General features: G+C 36.9%; 1 protein-coding gene across 1 annotated transcript in view; it reads right to left on the bottom strand.

Moving 5' to 3' along the window:
- KCNH8 (potassium voltage-gated channel subfamily H member 8) overlaps positions 1-26,443 on the bottom strand; it is a 384,197-nt gene that overhangs the window by 71,247 nt on the left and 286,507 nt on the right. The window contains exons 8-10 of the mRNA XM_089911194.1: positions 16,123-16,320; positions 5,421-5,620; positions 4,298-4,547 (exon numbers count right to left, since the gene is read on the bottom strand). Coding sequence (XP_089767320.1) covers positions 4,298-4,547; positions 5,421-5,620; positions 16,123-16,320 — 648 coding nt within the window. The remainder of the gene's footprint in view (positions 1-4,297; positions 4,548-5,420; positions 5,621-16,122; positions 16,321-26,443) is intronic.

The following is a 26,443-nucleotide window of genomic DNA, read 5'->3' as shown; positions in this document are numbered from 1 at the left end:
GCATGCAACAGGCTTCCATAAAAGTCTGTTTTATTGAATTTGACAGTAAAAGGAGATGTGCCACATCAACCATGAATACCTGAGATACTCATAAATATTTGTGCCAGATCAAAACATTTTAAATTATTCTAGGTGTTACCTTTGAATTAAAACCTTGAAATTGAGCCTATTTGGCAGAAGAAAAAAATCTATATTTATAGACACTAAGAAACAGCCACATAGTGTTGAAGAACTCAAGTTTGATTTATTGTTGTCACCAATCCTGCTAAACTTGGAAATTGTTTTTCTTGCATGTTTTGTTAGAAATCTAAATTGCTGCTCAAAAACTCAAAGTTGGATACTGATGCAAGATGTAAATATAGCCAGGATGGACTGAATACAGCAGATTTTCAAATTTTGTATATCTGAGGAGAATTTACCATGATGCACCATGTTGCCGCGGTGAGAATTCACATATTCTGTTAAGCAACTGGTGTTTGGAAAAACTTTAGGGTCATCATACTTTCATACCTGGTGATTTTGGCCACAATGACCCCAGCATCTTGCTAAACTTGGCATCCTAGAAAGAATTCTAGTTTATTTATTTATTCAATGGATAATTATGGACCACTGACATGTGTGCCAGACCTCAGGTGGAACCTGGTCATCACCCTCACTCATTTTACGATTTTGTGGATTACTCCCTACCTAGATTTAGAGCCTATATCTAAGTTTCTTAATTACGCTGGGTTTTGGTATCTTTATTTCTAAAAGAAAAGAAGATATTTATGGTCCCTTAGAGTCTCTATTATTCAGAATTCCATTACTGATATTTGCTAATCATTATTCTTCCACTGGGTAAAAAAACGTTGATGGGATGCATGTGCAAACCATCCTGGTTAGAGCTATAACTTATGTTTAATTATAATTAGGCAGACTAATGCCATCTGTGAAGAGTGCATTTATCTGTGCTTTGTCATCTTCTTTTAAACCACAATGAAGAAAGTGTTCAATTAGCAGGACATGAAATGAATGTGTATAAGGCAGACAAATTCTATCCCTGGAAAAATCCCTGCCTCTGTGTCAATTGCCTCCCCCAAAAGCATCAGATTAAGAACGCCTTCAAGAATTGATAGGACGACGGGATTGTTTGAATAAATTATGGCTTGACAGCTGTTTGGTGATACTTTTCCCCTACAACATTATGTATTAATTATTTTGTTGGCAGAGTGAACATGTACTAAATATCTATATTTTAAGCCATGTGCTTAAGTTTATCAAAGTCAGTATTGATTTAAATTGGCCCATAGGATAATATTACCGTAGGGGAAGTAAAATAGTCAGTTTCCGTTGAAATAATGCTAACCACAGAGAGAAAATATTACTAATGTATTATCTTTGGGTTTAGTCCCAATATAACATAGGCGTGTTTCGAATGGTCATGTGCATTTTTGAGAGATATATGGTAGCAGCAAAGATGGGAAAACGTTAATTACGGGAAGCTCAATTTATGTAGGAAATGCAGGCCAGAAGCACAAGGCAATGAACTAAGTCTTTTAGTTGTTAGTAGAATTTTTTTAAAATAAGAAAATCCGGGGGCTTCCCTGGTGGCGCAGTGGTTGAGAGTCCGCCTGCCGATGCAAGGGACATGGGTTCGTGCCCCCGTCCGGGAAGATCCCACATGCCGCGGAGCGGCTGGGCCCGTGAGCCAGGGCCGCTGAGCCTGCGCGTCCGGAGCCTGTGCTCCGCAACGGGAGAGGCCACAACAGTGAGAGGCCCGCGTACCGCAAAAATAAATAAATAATAAAAATAAAATAAAATAAGAAAATCCGATGGAATTGTGTATTACAAACAATAGTATTTACATACCAGCCACCAAATTTGTACCTATCGTGACATAGTATCAGGGACGATGCCTTCGTATTCCATTCCTAGAACTGTTGCTAGTTACCAAATTTAAAAATTCACCACAATTATGGAAAAACCCACATTTTATACATGTAAAAATAGTGCATTAATTTGCTTACATGTATATCAAATCATAAGCTGCTAGAAAAATAACTAAACACGCTTTAATATTATTTATTTTATTTTAAATTAATTTTTATGGGAGTATAGTTGATTTACAATGTCGTGTTAGTTTCTGCTGTACGGAAAAGTGAATCAGTTATACATATACATATATACACTCCTCTTTAGATTCTGTTCCCATATAGGTCATTACAGAGTATTGAGTAGAGTTCCCTGTGCTATACAGTAGGTTCTCATTAGTTATCTATTTTATATATAGTAGTGTGTATATGTCAATCCCAATCTCCCAATTTATCCCTCCACCACCTTTCCCCCTTGGTAACCATAAATTTACTTTCTACATCTGTGACTCTATTTCTGTTTTGTAAATAAGTTCATTTGTACCATTTTTTGAGTTTCCGCATATAAGCGATATCATATATTTGTCTTTGTCTGACTTACTTCAATCAGTATGACAATCTCTAGGTCCATCCATGTCGCTGCAAATGGCACTAAATGCCCTTTTAAAAGCAGACTGTGCCAATGGACAGGCTATAAAACTGATAGTGGTACTAAGGAAGCCCACAGGTAAAGAAAGGTTTTTGAAGCAAATTTAGAAATGATTGTCACTTTTAATTTTGAATAAAAAATGATAGAATGACTGATCTTTAACTTCATAGAGTTGAGAAGTGGGCAGGAAGAGTGTTAAATTCTCCTCTTGAAAAACACACACATACAGAGTCTCACTCTCCCACTGATAATGAGCTGGCCACACTGAGGATAAATACACTCTTTTAGTTGCTCTTCCATGCCTTTCTATTAAGGAGAAAAACATAAGGGGGTGAATCAAGAATTGAGCCCAAACTTTGGAAGGCAAGCCCTACCTTTCCTCTGGGATGTGGTAAACTGAAGTCAATTGGAAGCAATGGAAAGCCTCCTTCCATTTGGTATTTTACCCCTCGTTGCCCCCATCTCTGCACCTCTAACTGGGGATAATCATAGCAACCTAATAGGGTTGCAAGATTTGAACTGGATAATGGACATACAACACCCAGCTCACATTAGGGAATCAATCAATATTGGTTCTCTTCTCTCTTCCCAAATATAACCTATCGTGAAGCTTACGAGCTAAAATCCAGAGACTGCAGACTTAACAATGATCATATAGAATAAAAGGCATTGTTCAGAGGTGGAAAGGACACTGGATACAGAGTCTGAAGACCTAGGTTAGCTTTGACTTCGGAAAAAATGAGAAAATACCTCTCTTATCTGTCTCTTTGTGTTAGGAAAACGTAACTAAGGTCCCACATGTGAAAATACTTTGTAAAGGGTTGGGCTGTCCACAGATACTACGTTCCTAAATATGAAAATTAAAAATAAATGAAAAGTGCTGCATTAGCCACTTTTAATTAACACAAATTCTAAACATTATCATTCTACACTGGTGTTCAAAATATATCGTTTAGACCAGTACCTAATTTATTCGTAGGCCCTCAAGAAATAATAGTTGAATAAATAAATGAACAAACAGATAAAGAAACAAATGAAAGTGATTTTTAAAAGAGGTACACATAAAATTGCAGACAGCAATTTTTCTACATTAACCCTGCATGTCACCTTTTGTCAGCTGACATTTACATTTCAATGAACACCAATTATGTCTTAATAGTTGGAGTCAACTTTGTGGTACAAAATATTCACAAATTGTCTTATGAATTTTTGAGGGAGTGAAAAGAGCCTATCATCACCTTGACAGAATTGAGTTAATGATTGCTATGATTGCTATGAGAGCTTATTCTCAATACGAAATCATTTTTTGTTCAATTTCTAGCACAGATAAAACAATTTTCAATGTTCTTCTCTGAATTGATTCTCCACAAAAAGGCAGAAATGCCCTCTGAAAACTGACCAGCTGTCTCACCAAGAGGCAGACTATATCATAATTTATAATCTGGCTTTAGGAATCAGAAAGAACTGTGTTCATTCTCTTGCTATGTTATTTGGGACAAATTAAGTTAACTAAGATACTATACATTCACTTGTAAAGTAGGGATAATATACCACTGGATTTTTAACAAGAATCAAAACACGTGTTGGATATAACACTTAGCACAGTGTAAACTCAATATATGGCATAACAATTAATAATAAAAACTAATAATAATAATTTGGCAAATTAAACCTATATCTTGCATCCACATATTCATCCCTAATTTTCCTTCTCTCAATCACAGTTTTTCCTCCCATTTCATCTCCTTAATTTATGCTCCAGAGTAAAATTTCATGAAGCTTTTCAACTCAGACATACCAAGAATCGCCAGCACCATGCTGTCTTTAAGAACTTCCATGGAGCCCGAGCATACAAAGTAGATGGCCTGCAAAGCATCTCCCTGACGCAGCAGATACTCCCCTGGAGCACAGAAGGAGGTTTTGATGTGTAGGGACAGAGACCTGAGGCAGCCCCGGCTGGCACACTCAAAAAGGGACAACTGTAAGATTTCCTTGTTCAGGTGCATGGTGATGTCAGAGCGAAGCTCATCTGGAAAGTCTTTCAAAAGCTGTCAGAGAAGATGAAAGAGGGAAGCAAGTTGGGGTCAGTCTTGCGTAATTGATTGACTATAAGACCACAGGAAGTTTTTCCCACTGTTTGACCAGCCACAGTACAGAAGAGGAAATATACATATGAATAATCCTGGAGAGATTTTTCCATGACTGTGACCCTGGTTGTGTGCTCCTAAATAATCAGCTGTTAATAAGTCTGGAGAAATAGAATAAATTAATAAAAGACTCTAGAATGAAACATATAGTTCCTTGTGACTTGCTTCTCACAAAGATGCCTACTCAGGACAGAAGATATGGAATTTGGACCCTTTAGTGTTTCCTCTGCTGTCATGACCATCTGAAGAGAGGAGAAAACAAATAATTCCTTAAAAATATTGATGACTAGTTTCGTTGGGGGGTTGGTGGAATGGTTGCTTGATTTATAGGATACCTTTTCTACAGTGGTGATCTGCGGTGTTTCTGGATGTCCAAAGATAACACGTTTGCTGAAAAGCCTTTTTTTTTTTTTACTTTGTTGCTTTTAAAGGGAAACATTAACTTGATTAATCTAATATTCCATGATTCCATCATTCAACTGTCATAAGAATTGGTTCCTTCAAAGAGGGTCAATGAGAATGAAAATAAGTCTGCCTGATTGACCAAAGTAGCCAGTTACTGTAAAACACAGGCCAATCCAAAGTGACATTATAAACACATAAGCCAGAGCAGATGAAAGAAGATGTATTGAGGTCATGAGAGATTAAAAATAAAGAGATAAAGAAGGTGGTAGGTGTGTATTTCCCTTTTGAGACCTGCATTAGAGCACTTTGCTTTTACCTTAGAATACGTGCTTTCTGCCTGAAAACGTCAACATGAGAAATGCACATTACCTCATTGGAATCTATTCCATTGTTGACTGACCAGGTTGTTTGGAAATATTCAAGCATCCTCTGCTTGAGCTGCTGGGGCAGGTGATGGACACGTATGAAGTCCTTCAGATCCTTGGTTCTAGTGTGATAGAGGGACCACCTGGAATACATCCTCTGTATGATCGCCGTCACGTTTCCAAACACCAGGGCATGCATCAAGGCTAGAGAAAACAACACGGCATATAATGGGAGAAAAATAGGACAGAGGGGCTTCCTCCTTACGTATAAATGTACAGCCTATATATCCTGAATCAGCAGGGTACACGTAGCTGGCCACGTTGACACAGCTATTTTGAAACAGGCTTTTTGCTGCAGCCGCAGTGCCACAGGGTGCATCCTGATGTAGTCATTTTGATTCCATGTGACTTGATCAGAGTAAAAATACCTTTTAAAAATACTCAGTAAATGGGCTTCCCTGGTGGCGCAGTGGTTGAGAGTCCGCCTGCCAATGCAGGGAACACGGGTTCGTGCCCCGGTCCGGGAAGCTCCCACATGCCGCGGAGCGGCTGGGCCCGTGAGCCATGGCTGCTGAGCCTGCGCGTCTGGAGCCTGTGCTCCGCAACGGGAGAGGCCACAACAGCGAGAGACCCACGTGCCAAAAAAAAAAAAAAAAAAACAAACACCTCAGTAATAAGAACAATAGACTACTTTGACCCACACTTAATCTGTTAGCCGCCATCCTGGCTATGACAAACTTTGATTTTTGTACTCTATTCACATCTGTATTATTTTAATCGTTGGGTCTAACTGTGTAGATATGATGAAATGGTTTTAATAATTTCATAGAATAAGCTCTCAAGTTAGGGCTTAATAGTTATTTTTATTATAATAACAAATACGTTTCAAAAGTAAGTCTATAATAAAAATCTGGTTAGCCTTTATGAGAATATTAGTCTCTTCCCCAAAGCCATCATTTAAAATTAGTTTTAGGATATTAAATATGACACATTTCTATTAATAAAGGTACTGAAAAAGGTGTTAGAAATGTAATTGAGGATTTCCTGGGCCATCTGAAGCCAAGATAACACCACCCCAGCTCTCTAGTCACTTTAATTTTAAGGGACATAGATATTAGGAATTCTGAGACCATTCAAGAAACAAAGAATTCAGGTATTCTGCTTAGAGTCCTTGTCACCCTTCTGAGAAGAGCCGGGTGGTACACGAACATGTGAGTCCTGTTTCAATGAGATTTCTTGGTCAGTCTTCCGCTCCCAAAAGCACCACCAGAGTGTAATGAGAGAGCAGGCTTTGTTCGCCAGAATTCCAGAGCGGATGGGGATTAGGGGTGGATTTTCTCCTGGAAAAACATAGAGTGAGCGAGCAGATGGACTTCACCTCCCAAGGAGTCACCTGCTGTGGGGAGTGGTCAAGTATCTCAAAGTCAGAAAAGATGTGAGGATTTCACACTAAACAGTAGTTGTTGGTCAAACAACGGGAATGGCCTAGCAGACACCAGCAAGTAGCCCGAGAAGGCCTTGGACCCACCTGGGTTTGTGAAACTGGGAAAGAGAAAGGTCCAAGTGTGCCCACACTTACGGACAGATCAACTCTCTGTGATATTCAGATTTCAGCCCTGATCCCCATGGGACTGGCAAGGAGGTAAGAAGCTCAGGGGTTGGGTGAAATCACTGGTTTCAGTAGTTTTTAGTTAAAAAATAAAAGACTAAACATTTCTAGTTTGTCTATTAAGACCTGTCATAAACGTCCCTGTGCCCAAATCTCAACGTCCAAGGACTATGTTAAAAGTTTCTTAGCACCAGAATTGATAATTAGTGCAAATGTGTCAACCTGTTGTTACATCCATCCTCCTGAATATTTCAAGACAGCCCCAACCCGAATTCTTTCTTTCGGTTACATTTACCAGAAATTATCAACTTTTGTCATACTAATTTCAGTCTAATCTAACACTGGAGTTAAAATTCTTTATCAGGTTATACATTATCATTTCTCTATGGAAAATTCAGTCACCATGCCAATGAAGTCACCCCATAATAAAGAGGGCCTCAATATTTTGGAGAAGTTACTAGAATAGGGTTAAACTTAGGGTCCATATACAGGAGGCAATATAATGTTGCAGAGGAAATATGGACTTCGGAATCAGACACCATTAGATTAAATTCTGGCTTCTAACCACTTCTAATTTTGTAAACCAGGTGAGATATGCAATTCCCTTGCGTGGTTCCCTTATATGTAAATGGGCATAACAGTACCTTACTCATAGAGTTATTTCAGGATTTAAAGAGTTAAAATATCTTTTTTAAAGTGCCTTTAATTGCGTGTGGGTGCTCAATTTATGTTAATTTTTCCCATGAAAGTGAAAAGTGCTATGAATTTCCAGGATGCTCAGTGGTGTAAAATATGCGGGAGGAACCCAGATTTAAGGTTTTCCAGCAACCTGTCAAATAATTGAGTGGTTCTTTGTGGAAATAACTTCTTGATGGAGGAAATTCAAGAAATATTCAAGAAATGCCTGCTACATGCAAGCACACATTGATTCAGATTCTTCCTAAATGTTCAAAAATGAAATGTCTTCCAAAGGGTTAAAAATATACCAAGAAAAACGCATATTGCTTAACAACTAAATGTTGAACGCTTATTGGCAGGTTCTAAGTAGAGGCTCATTCTTCTGTATGGTTTTGGAAGCACAACTGTTCTGTCGCTTAAATATTTTATTTGGAAGGGGAGACCTCTATTTACAATAAACACTCAGCAAAGAAAAGAACTGATTCTGCTCCAAGTCCAAGGAATTAAACACTGATTTCAGGCTCTGTTAATATACTTATGGGCTCAGTGTTTGGAAGCCCCACCATCTGTAGAAAGTATGTAGTAATAATCATTTATGGCGTTTAAACTGAGTACTGAGAACAATTTTATTTCATTTATTTTAACACTGCTTTCCTTAATTAAGTGTATGATTTTAACTTTGCTTAATTATAATGTGTGTAAAGCACTTAAGGTAAGAGAAGTAATATGTTCAGATCATTTAGCATTCTAATTGTACATTATCAATAAAATGAATTACTGGATTCATTGTAGCATTCATAAGTGTTGTTGGAAAGCCCTAGTCTATGTCTGAGTCATCATAATTTCAAAGTCTCATTTCAGCATAGGAAAATACTTCTAATTTAAGTAGTTCAAAAAATACAACCCTAGCTCTCGTAGTTTTTCAGTTTTCCAAAGTTATTATTGCCTCTGTGTCACTGGTTATCATTTTCACACTGGCGAAGAGTGTTTGTGACTGTCAGGCCACATCATTCCATCTACTATGAAACTTTGACTGAAGAACTTCTATATTCAGGTCAGTCTGGAAATTATCCTTCACTTTTCCTTTTTATTCCTAGCAAATTTGATGTATATACTTCTTAAAGTAGCATGCTAGGCCTACTGCTGAGTCTGTGGGAGGTTCTTTTTCTTTGCGGAACAGTTTTGTATAGAATGCATTTTGTAAAAGATCATGTCAATATCAGGTTTTCAGAGGAGGCTCAACACTCAGGATCTGACATGAAAAGTAAACAGACCTCAAATGAAAATGCATTCTTATAGGTTGCCTGGCTTTCTCTTTCCCTTTTTTCTTTATCTTTCCTTTCCTTCCCCCCTTTTTTCCCTCCTCCTTCCTTCCCCTCCTCTCTCTCTCTCTCTCTCTCTCCCTCCCCACCACCTCTTTCTTTGGATTTTGGGCAACCTTGCTGTCCTAAGATCATCATTTCTGGTTTCTTTAGTCAACTACTTTGCAGTGCCTTCAGCGTCTACAGAGGGAATGTGCTCTTCTGCTATAAAAGGAGACCAGAGCTCGGGCTTCGGGTAATCTTAGCTGCCCTACTCCTCTCTCTCACCTACTTATTGCCTTGGAATTTTCCAGTCCTTGCTATAAGTACACTGGGTTGTGAGTGGCAGATGGCAGGGAGAACAGAGAGCGAGAACAATTTTCTAAATGATGAATTGAAATGGCAGTGTAAAGACACCTTAAAAACAGCGAATGTGTGGGTCCAATAACATCACGTCAGGGTAGTATATACAGGATAAGAGGACCCAAGGAAAGCCTTGGCTGCTAAGAGTCTCACTCTACCTCTTCCGTGGCAACAATGCCTCATTTAAACTGGACATGTCCTGAGTGATGAGTCCTCTTCACTAGAAAGCTATATCTAACCTCTGAGGCTGAGCTGATGGTCCCAACACTGGGGGCTCACTCATCAGGCAGCCATTAATAAATATGAGAGAGGAATTTTAAAAGACATGGGAAAATGTTCTTAATATATTTTGTTTGGTGACAAAAATGATTTGTGTAGTTGATATAAATCTCTTAGAAAATAGGGGAATAAATGTATGAAAAGACTGAAAAGAATATCCTTGGGTGATGGGATTATATGTAATTTTATTTTTATGTAGATTTTCCAGTTCTTTCGAAATGCGCATTATAATAGGACAAGTTAAAATGGAAAAAGAAAGAACATCACCTGCCTGAGTACCTATTTCCATTACTCAGCTGTGAACTCCTCGAAGGAAAGCATCATATCTTAGTCATCTTTGTTTCCCTAGCACCTAGCACAGTGCCTGGCATAATTTTAGTGTGCCATAAATATTTATGGAACCAAAATGAACCTCTGGCTGTTTGATAATTTCTTTAAAAAGTTTTATAATCAGAAGCAAGTAGCTTAGAAAATTTAGGAACAGTTCAGTCCCAAGCCCTTCCCATCATCCCCATCCCACTCCCCAAAGGCAAACTTTCAAAATTATTTCTTTTAGGTCTTCTTCCGATTATCACCAATATTTTAGATCATGAGATTTCACTTCTACTGCTTGACTTATCATATTAAGACAAAACCTAAAAAGCAACTTGACATGAAAAGTGAGAACTCAGCTCACTGCTATCCACTTGCTCATCCCACACCTGATAGTTATATTATTATTTTTTGCTCATCTATTATAATTTTACAAACTAAAATTAGTATCAAAGACACACATTGAGAAGATTACACCAATAGTAAATGTATAGTTCATTTCTCAAAGTGAACAGATCCATGGAAACACCTCCAGATGAATAAACGTGATATTATCAGCACCCAGGGCTCCCTGGTGTCCCACAGTCACCAACCAGCACCCTCACCAAAGGTAACTGCAGCTATGAGTTATACTGCAATCAATAAGTTTTGCCTACTTTTGAACCTTCTTTAAACAAAATCATACAGTGCATACTTATTTGTGTCTGTCTTCTGTGCTCAGCATTGAGTTTGTAAGATTTATCCATGTGGTAACGTAACAGTTCATTCATTCTCATTACTGTATGGTACTTTAGTGAATAATTATTTCATAATTTAATTATTTATTCTCCTATTAGTGAGCATTTCCACTTTGAAATTTTTGCAGTAATGTTTCCACGTTATGTCCTTTGATGTGAATATATATGATTTTTTGTTGGATATACACTCACAAATGGAATTGTTGAGGCACAGAATACAGATACGTTCAGACTAGGTAACTACTGACAAGACTCTTGTACCAACTGACACTCACATCAACAGTACAGGAGAAGTCAAGATGTTCTTTATCCTCTCAAACACTTAGGGTTATTAGTGTTTTTAAGTATACCATTCTGGTGAATGCAAATGTTATCTAATTTTGATCTTAATTTGCATATCCTACATGAACGATGTTGAGCACCTTTTTTTTAATATGTTTATTGTCTATTCAGGTAAGAAAATCTACTTTTGAAGTGCTTTTTAAAAATTTTAATGCGTTTTTTAGTTCTCTGCTCTTAGTGATTTGATAGAGTTCTTTATATATAATAGATAAGAGTCTTTGGTCAGATACATGTTTGCAAATATCTTCTATCCTGTGGCTTGCTGCTTCACGTTCTTAATGATGTCTTTTGATAAACAGAAGTTCTGAAGTTCAATTTATCAATCTTTCCTTTATGGATAGTGCTTTTTGAGTCATGCTTAAGAAATCTTTGCCAAACCCAAGGTCATGAAAATACTTTCTTATGTTAGCTTTTAGAGGCTTTATTGTTTTCCCTTACACAATTAGATCAAAATCCATCTGGAATTAATTTCAACTTAGTTTTAAGAGGGGTCAAGGTTGTTTTTCAACATGTATATTTATATATATTTGACTCAGCAACGTTTATTAAAAGTATCATCTTCTCCCCCTTGTGTTACAGTATCACCAGTGTCATAAATAAAGTGACCATATGTTTATGGGCAGGTTTTTGCACGCTCTTCAATTCCATTGGCCTATTTATCTATTCCTGAGCCAACATCATACTTTCTTAATTACTGTGACTTTATTACACATCATGATATCTGCAGCATAAATATTCCAATTTTGTTCTTCTTTATGCTTGCTTACAATCATTTTAGTTCTGCAGTTCCTCTAATTTTTAGAAACATCTTGCCAATTTTCAAAGAGGCACATATATACAGGCAAACACACATCTACTGGGTTTTCAAAATTGAGACTGCATTGACTCTTTAGGTTAATTTGAAAAAAACTGGTATGTTTACAATACTAAGTCTTAAAACCATCACCACTGTATATCCTTCCATTATTTTAAACTATTTGTAAATTTTCTAATGTTTTATACTTTTCTGTATAATAGTATTGCACATTTAAACAATTTTTTTTTGATGTGGACCATTTTTTTTAAGTCTTTATTGAATTTGTTACAATATTGCTTCTGTTTTATGTTTTGGTTTTTTGGCTGCAAGGCATGTGGGATCTTAGCTCCCCAACCAGGGATTGAACCTGCACCCCCTGCACTGGAAGGTAAAGTCTTAGCCACTGGACTGCCAGGGAAGTCCCAGTATTGCACATTTTAAAACATTTATCCCTGTGTATTTGATGTTTTTATAATTTTAAAAATATTATATTGTTTAATTGATTGTTACTAATATATAGAAATACAACTGATTTTTGCATATTGACTTTATATCCATCAGCCTTACTAAATTCACTTATTAATTCTAATAGTTGTTTGAAGCTTTTAGGATTCCTTCTTTGTTTTGCATGTTCTCAAGGTTTATACAGATTTATCTAGGTATGGATTTTTTTTCATTACTTTTGCTTAATCTCTTTGATAGTTTCAAATATGTTTCCCATAAATCAGTGGTGTGCACACTCGTTAATTACAGATGCTCACGTGGAAGCTTTCCCTTCCTCCTCCTTCTCCTCACTCAGCTTGTGAGCGCCTCTGCCCTGGATAATTATCTGGGGTTCTTACACTCACCTGCAACATTTAATACCACTCCTACCTGCTTTTGTAGTAAATATTGCATCCCCGTCATTAGCAATTTCATCGGCCTTGTGTGGGGATTCCTAATAAGATAACTTAGCATTGATTCCATGGTAATACATATTTTAAATTAAAAAAATAAATTATTTGTATATATTTATAGAAATTAAAAAATAAAATCAATTTGCAGTATATAATGAAATAGATATTTTACAAAAAGTTTTCTAGGTCTTAGTGAATCCGGGCATTTAAACTCACTAAACTTCTGTTGCCTTATATTAAATTGGGGTGTTAATAACCTCTAATTCATAGTGTTACGAGAATTAAATGAGCAAAGTGTTCAATATTGTGAGCTCTTATGGTTAGTTCTCAAAATTATGCCAGTAATTTGTTAACTAGGAAATATTAAAATGAAGGCATCATTTCTCTTAGCCTAGGGTAATTGTCACAATAACAGACACAGATTTGTGAAGCTTTAATTAATAAATCTGAGTTACTCAGATGCCATTTGCCATTCAAAACCAATGGTTTCCTCAGTGCTGCTCAAGTCACCTAAATGCTTTAATGCCATTTCCAAATGAGCGCTGGTTTTGCACCAGGATAATTTGCTCAATAAATATTTACCAAGTGACAAAGTGGCATTATCTGATTATTTCCCATATCTTTTGGCTTTGTGACCAGCTTAGCTTCTACTCACAATGAATAGCAGGGAATAATAATATCCTTAACAATTTCTGATTCCGGACCACTTACACTATAGTTAGTGAATCAACAGGAAATAAGCTCAATTAGCTAACATATTCTTCCAATGTCAAATTAGTAGGTTAAGCCTCGAGCATTTGAGCATTTCCAAAAATTTCCATCAGGAGTAGAAGAAACATGGGCAAATATTAAATAAATATAGACTGTGTCTGTTTACAAAATGCTTGTCATTCTGCTAGGCTGAAAGATGGGCCATCAAGGAGAGCAGCAATTATATAAGCCATAATACTGGGTATAAAATCACCACCACAGGATTGGCACATTGAATCTCTTCAGAAAACGAGAATTCCTGTTCTCTGCTCCCTAGGCTGTTACTGCTCTACATCGGCCAAAAACCTCTTCCAAGTGCTGCAGTCCCAGCATGCTACCTCAGCAACTCTGCCTTTCCAAGAAATTCTCCCAATCCCTGGCCCCCTTTCTCACTGCTTCTCAATTTCCTAACTGATTTGGCACTTAGCATTTACTGCCTGGTATTGTATTAAATATTAAAATATATATATTAAAACTTATATATATAATATATATTTAATATATATATTAAAACTCTTTCCACGTATTTCTTCCAAGGTGATCCTAAACTCCTCGAGAGAAAGATTGCCTTTATGCTGCTCTGGTTTCATGGTAGGCTGGATGACTCATTGCTTGAAGTCCCACATAATCAGTTCACATCTGTGCAAGGAAGTTGGTAGAAACCATCTTCTATAATAAGGTTCAAACCTCAAAGTGATATCTGGGACTAAGGTCATTAAGAGAACACGATAATCTCAATTAACATACACACACTACTATATATAAAATAGATAATCAACAAGGACCTACTGTATAGCACAGGGAGCTCTACTCAATATTCTGTAATAACCTATATGGGGAAAGAATCTGAAAAAGAATGGATATATGTAGATGTATAACTGATTCACTTAGCTGTACACCTGCAACTAACACAACATTGTAAATCACCTATACTTTAATATAGAACAAAAATTAAATTAAAAAAAAAAGAGAACATGACAGAACAAGCTTTTGAGGGAATACGGTGGGGCAGAAAGTACTCATAGAACTCTGGCTTAAGAATATTTACTCAATTCAGGTAGACACCCACATCTCCATAAGAACAGCTTTATAATTCACAAGTTTCCATTTATGCATTTAATGACAGAAGTAAGTAATCACCTGGGTTCCAAACTTGCCTCTTTACTTACTGGTTGTATGGCATTGAAAACGTTACTTTATTTCTGCAAGGTTTAGATTTGGCATCTGAAAAATGTGGGTAATAAAGGCATCAATCCTGTCAGTTAGGTTCAGAAAAGAGAAATGAAAGTAAATATTTCATCTGGGGGAATTTATTATAAAGAACTGTTTTCCCTGGTGTTGGAGTGCTGAATGATCAGAAGGAGAGTCTAGATAGAGGTAACGTGAGTGTGATAGTTGCAGAGCTGGATGAACAAAGAGAAGTGGGGTTACCAGCACCGAGGAGCCCAGAGGAGAAGCAATGGGAGCCACGAGGAGTCGGGGCTCTGACTTTGGTTGCGGGGGTACCTCCAGCAGGTGCTGGGATCTCTGAGAAAGCTCAATGAGGCTGCTTCTGAAAGTGCCTGAAGAGGCTGAAGGATGGAGCCACTTGCAGCTGTCTGAGGTGGCCTGCCACTCAACATACACTGCACCCATCAGAACCCGGAAGTTCCTTCCCCCCTCCTCCTGCCTCCAGTCTCCCTCTGGCGCCCCCTATTGGGAGAAGTGACTGATGTCAGCTGGCAAAGAATGAGATTTGCGGAGTCCAAACCACAGCGATACAAAGCAGAGTACAGACGCTGGGTTTGAAGCTCAGACGTAATAGCATAATAACTTCTCTATTTGTTAAATGGGATAATAATGGTGCAGAACCCATAGATTTGCCTTCAGAATTTCTTGAGGTATTGTACTGAAGCATTCAGCACAGAGAATGGAACATAACCGTGATTAATAAAGGTTAAATATTTATTATTATTGTATTGGTGTTTGTTGCTTTTGTTTTAACTAAGCTATCTATCAAACATCCTTAATTTACTATAGTAGTATTAATAAAATTTGATAACCCTCACCTGTTTGGAGCTACAAAATGGCATTTCAAACGTATACCTGTGATTCATGTAACTCACAAACACTAAAGGTAAATAGCATGTTAGGAAACAAAGCGCCTGCCCTTTCAAAATCAACCATCAGATACATATACACATCACTACATATAAGATAGATAACCAACAAGGACCTACTGTATAGCACTGGGAACTATAATCAATATTTGGTAATAAACTATAAGGGAACAAATCTGAAAAAGTATATATATAACTGAATCACTGTGCTGTACACCTGAAACTAACACAAAATTGTAAATCAACAGTACTTCTGTTAAAAACATATATATATATATATATATATATATATATATAATCAACCATCAGGTAAATGGTTATTTCTTCATCTGTCAGAACATGGACTTCTTGACATCACAGACTTTCATTGTTAATCTACATGTATATATAACTGTTGGTCACTGATTTCCTAATTAGTGCTTTTAGACTCTTCCAATGTAAACCAATCTACCCTGTATTGGGTTTTAGGACAGAGGCAACATAACAGCAACCGTTTGGCAGACACTTGTTCCTTCTCTTGGTCTAAAGGAAGAATATTCCTTACCACCAATCAGCATGGTGCAGATGGAAAAGATCTTTTCTGCATCTGTATTAGCAGAGACATTCCCAAACCCAACGCTGGTGAGGCTGCTGAGTGTGAAGTACAGAGCGGCAATATAGGCACTTCGGATTGACGGCCCCCCCAAAGTATTGTTACCATAGTATGGAGATTCCAGTCTCTTTCCCAGCTCATGAAGCCAACCTGCAATGGAAAAAAAATGAGCCTTTAAGCCCCCAATAAGCCCCCAAAATAAAGTCTCGGTATTAGCACCTGGGCGTAATGATGAATGAACATTTAAGGATACACGAAGTTGCTCAGGAGAAAGAAGAAAGTTAAAAGGAAGTTCAAGGCAAGGAATTAGATTCCATGGCTCTAAAAGCAAAAGCATCACTTTCATGCAACTGTTTTATAACACACACAGCAGAGAAATATGCATTCGAGAGTGGATTGGTGGTCAAAGCTGAACAGGTTACTCTAATGCAAGAACTACTTGCAGTGACAGAACCTGGGATTTCTACTCTCGGTAACAGTGTTGTACATTTCACTAGCTGTTAAGCTTATTTCTCAATTGGAATTTTAAGAAACAAAGGGGTTGAGTGGGTATTCTTCAACCCTACATGATAGTAAACAGCAACCAACACAAGAATCTAGACTTCATATAGGCAAGATGGGCTTTATTTCTTTTCTTTTTTTTTTTGGATGGGCTTTATTTCTAATCTGTACAACCTTTCCTTATTTTATTCACCGGACCTGATATCAGTTGCCTTATAGGTCTTAGCTCATGCTTTCCTCAGGAAGCCTTCTCTACAACCTCATTCTGCTGTTTGGGGGTGGTGGGGGAAAACTGCACAACTATGAGGTTCCTATAATGGAATTGGGTGCCCCCCTACAACTGTTTCACGATACTGGTGTATATATGTGTCAAAACTTACCTAATTAAATGCTTCAAATATGTGCATTTTATTGTATGTCAATTATACTATCATAAAGCTGTAATAAAGCTATGTTAATAAAGATGGGAAATAGCAAGTATAATATTAATAATAATACAATGAAAACACAACACAAAGACCACTTTAAAATCCTTTACTGGAAATATTTTCTCTTTAAAATTTTATATTTAAAAATTCTGTGTGTGTGTGTGTGTGTGTGTGTGTGTGTGTTATGAAACACTATGGCAATTCAGCTCAACCCATAAGGTCCATGAGACTTTTGCTAAGGGATGTTAGGCATTGACCACTATTTCCTTATTAACACTTCATTTAACGGCTGCCCAAGAAGAGATGGAAAGTCATTACATCGTTTAAGTAGTAATAATGCTGTCATTATTAACTAAAGTTATAGATTATAAAACTGTGCTAGGTAATTAAAATGCAGATTTGAAACAACTGGGTTCCTTGAGATCAAACAGAAATGCTCAGTGGCAAGTACTCTGTCTCATTTATCTTGTCTCTAGAGAAGTGTTTCTCAACCATTAGCTTGCCTCTGAAATATCTAGAGAGCTTGTTAGAGACAGCCAGGTCCTATCCCTGGAGTTTCTGGTACAGCACATGGGAAGGTTGGGGAGAAGGGCTGAGAATTTCCCTTTGTAATAGGTTCCCACGTGATGCTGATGCTGCAGATCTAGGGGACCAAAGTCCTTCGACTTCGCAAAGTCACCTTCTAGAACAATAGTTCTCAATGCTGACTACAGCTGGGAAAGCATTTTAAAAATACACTGTCCAAGTGCCACCTCCATGTACTGAATCAAAATTTCTGGTTCCGAGTTCAGGTACTGATATTTTAAAAAAGCTCCCCAGTAGAACCTGATGTGAAGATAGAACTTAGAACCATTATTCCAGAACTTAGCAAAGCCCCTAACAATAGTAGAGTTTAATAAATATTATTTCTAAAAGTGAAAGAATTAATGAACATATAAATTGTTCTTGCCCTCTGCAATAATATGATAACACTGATGCAATATAGCAACACATGAGCATTTATAAATTTGTACTAGATTTCTGCACAAAGTATAATGAATGTATTTTTTGATGATAGAGAATAATAATAAAATGAAAATTACACATTATGAGAGCTGACACCATTAGTAAGCTATGACCATTTATTCTGTCTGGAAAGGCTTCGTGAAGGAATAAACTCTACATTCAAACACAGATTTAAATCTGGACCCTTCCATTAAATCTGGACGTTTCCTTCCATCTTTGGGAATGACTAACTTCTCTGAGCTTCATTTTCTCATTTGTAAAAACACGGACACTATCTAACTTGTACAGTTGCAGTGGGATTAAATGAGATGCCACATGAAGAAAGGCCAACCCCTGTTAGTGGCAGATATTATATTAGTATATAATATCTCTTTTCTTTCTCTTTCTCAGGTTACTTAAATTGGAACAGAGAAAGTACAAAATTCAGAAAGTAAGAGGAAATATGAGATCAGAAGTGAGTCATAATGGAAAAGGAAGGTGGTGACTAAGTGTACTCAGTGGAACCCAAGGGTGCCATCTGATAGAACTGAGCATTTCTTAACTAATAGAGATGACAGGGAGGAAATCTAGGTGACAGTAGTTTTAAAACTGGGGGAGTTATACACCCATTTGTGAACCTGAAGAAAGACATGCTCCTTTTCTCAGGACAAAGCACACATGGAGACACACACACACAATTTTGTGTACATTTTCAGGTGGTTCGTGGCCTTTTCCTACAGGCTGGGTCCAAGGGCCCAGATTAAAGAGTCCTGCTCTAGAATTTTAAGTGAAGGGAAGGAGGAAGTGATAAAGCATGATTTGGTAAAACCTGGTTTAATCCTGTATGGAAAAAGATTTCGACGTAAAGACAGCTTATCCAAGATTAATTAAAGAGATATCACAAAAGCAAAACACATGTGCGTTTAAAAAATATTACTGGTGTATTTGTATGCACTGTAGGGGAAGAGTCAAGACAAGTAAAATCAGGAAGCAGAGATGACATCTGAATAAATCATTGTATGCAGGATGCTGATTTCTGCAGAAGGGCGCTCTTACAGGCCTTTGACCCAAGCCTTGTCAAGTACGGCCAACTACAAGATGTTGAATGGCTGGTGGGTTGGCTATTTCTCAAGTGCCTTCCAAGCAGTGCTCTGAAAGCGATGTCATGTTTCTGCTCAAAAATGAAGTGATTAGAGGGGCTTGCCCCTTTGTTCCATGTTGGTCATTCCCACTAATTCTGGGGAAGTCTGAGCAGCTGAAAAATGTCATTTTGCCCAGAGAGTAAATATTGCATGACTAATTTTTTTATTTGATGCACAGAGGAATGAGAAAAACACCACCACACACAGTAAAGCCACTGCTTCCTCTTAGCTGAATCAGCTATACAATCAGGTCATGAATAAAAAACTGGACCCATCTACCGATCTTGAATTTGCTTACAGAACCTCAAGTTTTCTTATTAGAAAAATAAAACCAAACAAACCCAGCCAAAACCTTTGATTAAATTCCTTAATTGTAACAAAAGTAAAACATTGAAAAATTCTCCAAACCAAATCAGTTTTCATAGAATTTGATTTTCTTAATAAAATAGGATAAGATTTTGTGATAGGTCATAAGGATTATATTAGATTATACTCTCACTCAATTCCTGTTCATTTACATATGTGTGAAACTGTCTCAGAAGTGATTTAGGGAGCAAAACACAGACAAACAACAGACCTACTTTTGTTGATATATCTTTTCTGTCTAGCCAACTGTTCTGTCTATTTTCAGAAGCATCTTGTTTTTTAAGAAGGGTTGTTACTAAACTGTGTTGCAGCTATTGGAGCACAAGCAATAATGATGATAAAAAAAACTTGGTAACACGGAAAGGAGGTAACACCCACAAATCCGGGGATGGGCTCTGGGGGCTAAAAAAAACTTTTTCACAGAACAGCTTGTCCGAAATGAGAGCACATGTTCCACTGTAACAAGACAGCATGTCACTGTACTGTATAGAAGAAGCAATTTAACCAATTTGGAAGCCAATCTTTTTTTAATCTAGAGAAACCCATCTCTAAAGGGATGTCCTAGAACAGTCTGTCTGCTTTTGCTTGATTTTTTTCCCCTAAATTTCGAAGGAAAAAGCATACACAAAATGAAGTAGAATCTAAATATACTGGATACACTGCCATCTGATAAAAACAAAAGATATCGTAAAATAATCCTGTCATCACCAAAATAGATTAGATGAATAAAACAGAGGAGATTTATGAAATAAATATCAATTTCAAAGATAGAATGACTCTTAATGACCACACCCAGAAGAGCCTATAATTAAGCATGATAATTCAATCCATATACTTTTCATTGCATACTTAACCAGTATTTTGCTTAATGACATACTTTTAACTCTAAACAGGAGTTTCTTTTTATTTTAATCTAGGTTTCATACGGTAATATACTTACTTTTATGGTGCATATGTTTACATTCACAGTTTGTTCAGGTGTGACCTGCTTTATACAATAGATGTGTCCCTGAAAAGTTTAGTTTATATTAGTATTTGGTAAATTAACAGATATTTTAGCTTTAATGAAAGGAATAGAAGCATGTTATTTAAGGAAAGCCTATGGGAGGGTGTGGCCAAGATGGCAGAATAGGAAGATCCTGAGATCACTTCCTTACATGGGCACACCAAAATGACAAATACTTACAGAGCAACTTTGAGGCAAAAGTGTAGAAGACTAGAAGAAAAGATCTTCTATAACTAAAGATGTAAAGAAGGAACCACAAGGTAGGAGGGGTGGAGATGGGGTATAGTCAAGACCCATACCCAAAGATGGGTGACCCACAAACAGGAGGATAATTACAATTTCAGAGGTTCTCCCCAAGGAGTGAAGGGTCAGAGTCCCACCTCAGGCTCCCCAGCCTGGGGATCCTGCACTGGGAAGATGAGCACCCAGAACATTTGGCTTTGAAGGACAATGGGGCTTACTTTCAGGAAAGCCAGAGGGCTGTGGGAAATAGAGACTCCACTCTTAAAGGGCACACACAAATTCTCACACATTCCAGGACCCAGTGCAGAAGTAGTCATTTGAAAGGAGTCTGGGTCAGACACACCTGCTGATCTTGGAGCTCACCCTGGGGTCAAAGACGTTGGAGGCAGACATTCTGGGGAACTTGTTCTACCATAAGGATGCTGTTGCTGGCAAAGCACCACTTTGGAATCCTCCCTCTAGCTTATTAGTGTTGGGACCCAGCCCCAACCACCAGCCTGTCAACACCGGTACTGGGACACCTCAGGCCAAGCAACTAGCCTGGCGGGGACACAGTCTCACCTACCAACAGGCTGGCTGCCTTAAGACCCCTTGAGCCTGCAAACACTCTGGGACCTGGCCCCACCCACCAGAAGCCAGCAACCTCCATAAAAGGTAACCAACCAGACTGAGGGCCAGCCACACCTACCAGACCACCCACAGTAGTGAGTCTGCCAGAAGAAAAGGACTCACACAACCCATACAGGGGCACCCCAAGAGCATATAGCTCTGGTGACCAGAGGGGAATGTGCTGCTGGGATGCATAGGACATTTCCTGCCAAAGGCTACCTCCCCAAGGCCAGGAAAAGTAACCAACCTACCAAATACATAGAAATAAGAACAGCAAATTAGGCAAAATGAGACAAAAGAGGAATATGTTCCAAATAAAGGAACAAGATAAAACATCAGAAGAACTAAGTGAGACAAGGAGTCTACCTGATAAAGAGTTGAAGGTAATAGTTATTAAGATGTTCAAAGAACGTGGGAGAAAATTGGATGAACAGAGTAAGAAGTTAGAAGTTTATAATAAAGAGTTAGAAAATATAAAGAAGAACCAAACAGATGAAGAATAACATAATTGAAAGAAAAAATACACTAGAAGGAATCAATAGTAGATTAAATGATACAAAGGAATGGATCAGAAAGCTGGAAGACAGAGTAGTGGAAATCACTGAAATAGAAGAGAAAAAAAGAAAAAAAAAAGAATGAAAAGAAAGTGGACAGTTTAAGAGACATCTGGGGCAACATCAAGCACACTAACATTTGCCTTGTAGGGGTCCCAGAAGGAAAAGAGAGAGAGAAAAAGGCAGAAAACATACTTGAAGTCATAATAGCTGAAAACTACCCTAACTTGGGAAAGTAAATCCAGTTCCAGGAAGAATAGAGAGTCCCAAAGAGGGTCACACCATAGCACACTGCAATTAAAATGGCAAAAATTAAAGATAAAGGGTGAATATTAAAAGCAGCAAATAAGAAGCAACTGTTACATACAAGGGAACTCCCATAATGTAATCAGCTGACTTTTCAGCAGAAACTGCAGGCTAGAAAGGTGTGGCATTCTCTATTTAAAGTGATGAAAGGGAAAAATCCACAACCAAAAATACTCTACCCCACAAGCTTTCATTCAGATTTGATGGCAAGATAAAGAGTTTTATGACAAACAAAAGCTAAAAGAGTTCAGCACCACCAAACCAGCTTTATAAGAAATATTAAAAGGACCTCTCTAAGAAAAAAAGAAAAGGCCACAACTAGAAATATGAAAATTATGAGGAAAATCTCACTGGTAAAGGCAAATATAAAATAAAGGTAAAAAAATCAACCATGCATGAAGCTAGTAGGAAGGTTAAAAACAAGGGTACTAAAAGTCATCTATATCTACAATAAGTAGCAAAGGATACACAAAACAAAAAGATACAAAATATGATGTCAAAAATTATAAACATGGAGGTGGGGAGTAAATGTAGGGTTGTCAAAATGCTTTTAAATTAAGAGATCACTATTATTAAAATAATCATGTATATACACAGGTTGTTACATATTAACTTTATGGTAACCACAAGCTAAAAGTCTATAATAGATACATTCACAAAAAAAGAGAAATTAATCCAAACATAACACAAGATGCAGTCAGCAAATCACAAGGAAAGAGAGCAAAAGAAGAAGCAAGGAACAAAAAAGAGCTACAAAAGAAACTGCAAACAATTAACAAAATGACAACAAGAACGTAAATATCAACAATTATTTTATATGTGAATGGACTAAATCTTCCAATCACAAGACATAGAGTGGCTGAATGGATACAAAACAAGACCCATGTATATGCTGTATACAAGAGACTCATTTCAGATTTAAAGACACACACAGACTGAAAGTGAGAGGATGGAAAAAGGTATTCCTTGCAAATGGAAATGAAAAGAAACCCAGGGTAGCAATATTGATATCAGACACAATAGACTTTAAAACAAAGACTGTAGCAAGAGACGAAGAAGGGCACTGCATAATGATCAAGGGCTCAATGCAAGAAGAAGATATAACAATTATAAACATATATGTATCCAACATCAGAGCACCTAAATACATAATGCAAATATTAACAGACTTAAAAGGGGAAATTGACAGTAATACACTAATAGTAGGGGACTTTAACACCCAACTTACATCGAAGGAGAGATCATCCAGAAAGAAAATCAATAACAAAACATTGGCCTTAAATGACACATTAGAGCAGATGCAATTAATATGTATATACAGAATATTCTATCCTAAATTAGCAGAATACACATTCCTTTCAAGTACACATAGACCATTCTCCAGGATAGATTACATGCTAGGCCACAAAACAAGTCTCAGTAAACTTAAGAAAACTGAAATCATATCAAGCACCTTTTCTAACAAAAATGTTATGAGACTAGAAATTAACTACAAGAAAAAAAATGTAAAAGACATAAGCACGTGGAAGCTAAACAATATGCTACTACACAATCACTGGATTACTGCAGATCAAATCAGAAAAAAAAAACACCTGGAGACAAATGAAAATGAAAACACAACTATCCAAAATCTGTGGGATGCAGCAAAAGCAGTTCTAAGAGGGAAGTTTATAGTGATACAAGCTCACCTCAGGAAGCAAGAAAAATCTCAGATAAAAAATCTAGCCTTACAATGAAAGGAACTAAAAAACAAACAACAGAACCCAAAGTTAGTATTAATAGAAGGAAAGAAATCATAAAGATTAGAGCAGAAATGAATGAAATAGAGATGAAGAAAACAACAGAAAAGATCAATGAAAATAAGAGCTGGTCTTTGAAAAGATAAACAAAATTGATAAACCTTTAGCCAGACTTATCAAGAAAAAAAGAGAGGGTCAAATCAATAAAATCAGAAATGAAAAAGGAGAAGTTACAACTGACACCACAGAAATATAAAATATCATAAGAGGTTACTAAGAACAATTATACACTAATAAAATGGACAACTTAGAAGAAATGGACAAATTCCTAGAAATGTACACTCTCCCAAGACTGAACCAGGAAGAAATAAAAAATATGAACAAACTACCAGTAATGAATCAGTAATTTAAAAACTCCCAACAAACTAAATTCCAGATGTCTTTACAGGTGAATTCTGCCAAACATTTAGAGAAGAGTTTACATCTATCCTTCTCAAATGATTCCAAAAAACTCCAGAAGAAACACTTCTGAGCTCATTCTATAAGGCAAGCATTACACTCATAACAAATTCAAAGATATCACAAAAAAAGAAAATTACTGGCCAATATCACTGATAACATAGATGCAAAATTCCTCAACAAAATATTAGCAAACAGAATTCACCAATGTATCAGAGGATCATACCCCATGATCAGCTGGGATTTACCCAGGGATGCAAGGATGGTTCAATATCTGCAAATCAACCAATGTGATACATCACATTAACAAACTGAAGAATAAAAATCATATGATCATCTCAATAGATGCAGAAAAAGCTTTTGACAAAATTCAACAAGATTTATGATGAAAACACTCAACAGAGTGAGTTTAGAGGGAAAGTACCTCTACATAATTAAGGCCATATATGATATGTCCACAGCTAACCTCATACTCTGTGGTGAAAAACTGAAAGCTTTTCTTCTAAGATCAGGAACAAGACAAGATGCCCACTCTTGTCACTTTTATTCAACATAATATTGGAAGTCCTAGCCACAGCAATCAGACAAGAAAAAGAAATAAAAAGAATCCAAATTGGAAAGGAAGAAGTAAAACTCACTGCTTGCAGATGATATGATACTATATATAGAAAGCCCTTAAAGACACCACCAAAAAGCTATTAGAAATAATAAATGAATTCAGTAAAGTTGCAGGATACAAAATTAACATACAGAAATCTGTTGCATTTCTAAACATTAACAACAAACTATCAGAAAGAGAACTTAATAAACCAATACCACTTACAATTGAATCAAAAATAATAAAATACCTAGGCATAAATCTAACTAAGGAGGTAAAAGACCTGTGTTCAGAAAACTATAAAACCCTGATTAAAGAAATTGAAGATGATTCAAACAGACGAAAGATATACCATGTTCATGGATTGGAAGAATTAATATTGTTAAAATGACTATATTACCCAAGGCAATCTACAGATTGAACACAATCTCTATCAAGATACCAATGGCATTTTTACAGAACTAGAATAGTTCTAAAATTTATATGGAAGCACAAAAGCTCCCAAATAGCCAAAACAACTTTGAGGAAAAAAAAGAAAAGTTGGAGGTGTCATGCACCCTGATTTCAAACTATATGTCAAAGCTACAGTAATCAAAACAGTATGGTACTGGCACACAAATACACATATAGATCAATGGAACTAAATAGACAGCCCAGAAAATGAACCCACACTTATGTGGACATTTATTCTATCCCAAAGGGGGGCAAGAATATATAATGGGGAAAAAAGAGTCTCTTCAATAAGTAGTGTTGGGAAAACTGGGTGGCTACATTCAAAAGAATCAAACTGGACTACTCTCTCACACCATGCACAAAAATGAATTCAAAATTGATTAAATATAAGACCTGAAACCACAAATCTCCTAGAAGAAAATATAGTCAGTAAGCTCTTTGACATCGGTCTGAGTAATATATTTTTTTTGGCTATATCTCTTCATGCAAGGGAAACAAAACCAAAAATAAACAAATGTGACTACATCAAACTAAAAAGTTTTTTGCACAGTGAAGGAAACTATCAACAAAATGGAAAGGCCATTTACTGAATGGGAGAAGATATTTGTAAATGATATTTTCAAGAAGAGGTTGATATCCAAAATATACAAAGAACAAATACAACTCAACATCAAAACAAAGATCAGATTAAAAAATGGGCAGAGGATATGAACAGCTCCAAAGAAGACATACAGATGGCCAACAGGCACAGGAAAAGATGCTCAACATCACTAATCATCAGGGGAATGCGAATCAAAACTACAATGAGACATCACCTCACACCTGTCAGAATGTCTATCATCAAAAAGAAAAGAAACAAGAAGTGTTGGTGAGGATGTGGAGAAA

This window comes from Delphinapterus leucas, chromosome 4, assembly GCF_059928025.1.
Source record: "Delphinapterus leucas isolate spDelLeu-1000000601 "Yukka" chromosome 4, BTC_Dleu_Yukka2, whole genome shotgun sequence".
In the NCBI taxonomy this organism is placed as follows: Eukaryota; Metazoa; Chordata; class Mammalia; order Artiodactyla; family Monodontidae; genus Delphinapterus; species Delphinapterus leucas.
This window is presented reverse-complemented; position numbering and strand designations above follow the sequence as displayed.